The 1,027-nt window shown below is 45.6% G+C and overlaps 1 protein-coding gene across 1 annotated transcript in view; it reads left to right on the forward strand.

Moving 5' to 3' along the window:
* The window catches only part of LOC107706603 (E3 ubiquitin-protein ligase TRIM39), a 10,176-nt gene extending 9,149 nt beyond the window's left edge, over positions 1–1,027 (forward strand). Inside the window, exon 6 of the mRNA XM_016510356.1 lies at positions 390–1,027. Coding sequence (XP_016365842.1) covers positions 390–925 — 536 coding nt within the window. The 3' untranslated portion in view covers positions 926–1,027. The remainder of the gene's footprint in view (positions 1–389) is intronic.

The raw sequence follows: 1,027 nt of genomic DNA on the forward strand, positions 1-1,027 counted from the left end.
ATATATATATATATATATATATAAAATCAAAGTTTCCATTAAATAAAAAACAAACAAAGTGTCAGCTGTATTTTATGTTCAAAAGTAACAAATACACTAAAAATATTTAGTGTAAAAAATATTTTTCACAATTAATTACAAAGAAACAGCAAGTGATACATTAAATTAAACATAATATGCTGACGTAGAAAGACTGAATGGTATTTTCATGTGAAACCTACTCCAATAATCTTTTTTGGTTTTTACAGTGTAGCTATTGATTATTTCACAAACTAGAATTTACGTAGAATTTGCATTTTTGTTTATGAATATCCAGTTTCAATCACTTGCAACTGCCTCAAAACTGGTCTTGCCAGTGACTAAACTCTGAATACCTGTCAAACCTTCAGCTCCCGTGATCCTCGACCCCAACACCGCAGACGTCTGCGTGGCTCTGTCCGACGACCTCACCACCATCCGCTACACGGAGGAAGAGCAGCAGGTCCCGGACAACCCCGAGCGCTTCTGCTTCTACGACTGCGCCCTGGGCTCCGAGGGCTTGGGCTCCGGGCGGCACAGCTGGGACGTGGAGGTGGGCGACTGCAGCGAGTGGGCGCTGGGGGTGGTGAAAGAACGCGTGCAGCGTAAAGAGTGGTTCCCGCCGAGCCCCGAGCGCGGCATGTGGACCATCTGCCTGTACGGAGGAGAGTACCGCGCGCGGACGCCCACCAGCGCTCCTCTGACACTCAAGAAGAAGCCTCAGAAGATTCGGGTTCAGCTCGACTGGGAGGCCGGCAGAGTCATGTTCTCGGACGCCGGAGACAACTCTCTGCTCTACAAGTATAAGCACAAGTTTACGGAAAAAGTGTTTCCGTATTTCTCCAACACATGTAAAAGACATCCGCTGCATATTTTAGCGGAGAAGGTGTCTGTGTACACGGAGTAACTCAACAGACATTTCATTATCGACACTTTTCTGAGCCGGAAGGACTGAGGTAGTACAAGAATGACTTAAAGGGATAGTTCACCCAAAAATGACAATTCTGAC

This window comes from Sinocyclocheilus rhinocerous, unplaced genomic scaffold (assembly GCF_001515625.1).
Source record: "Sinocyclocheilus rhinocerous isolate Xijiao unplaced genomic scaffold, SAMN03320098_v1.1 scaffold2189, whole genome shotgun sequence".
NCBI lineage: Eukaryota > Metazoa > Chordata > Actinopteri > Cypriniformes > Cyprinidae > Sinocyclocheilus > Sinocyclocheilus rhinocerous.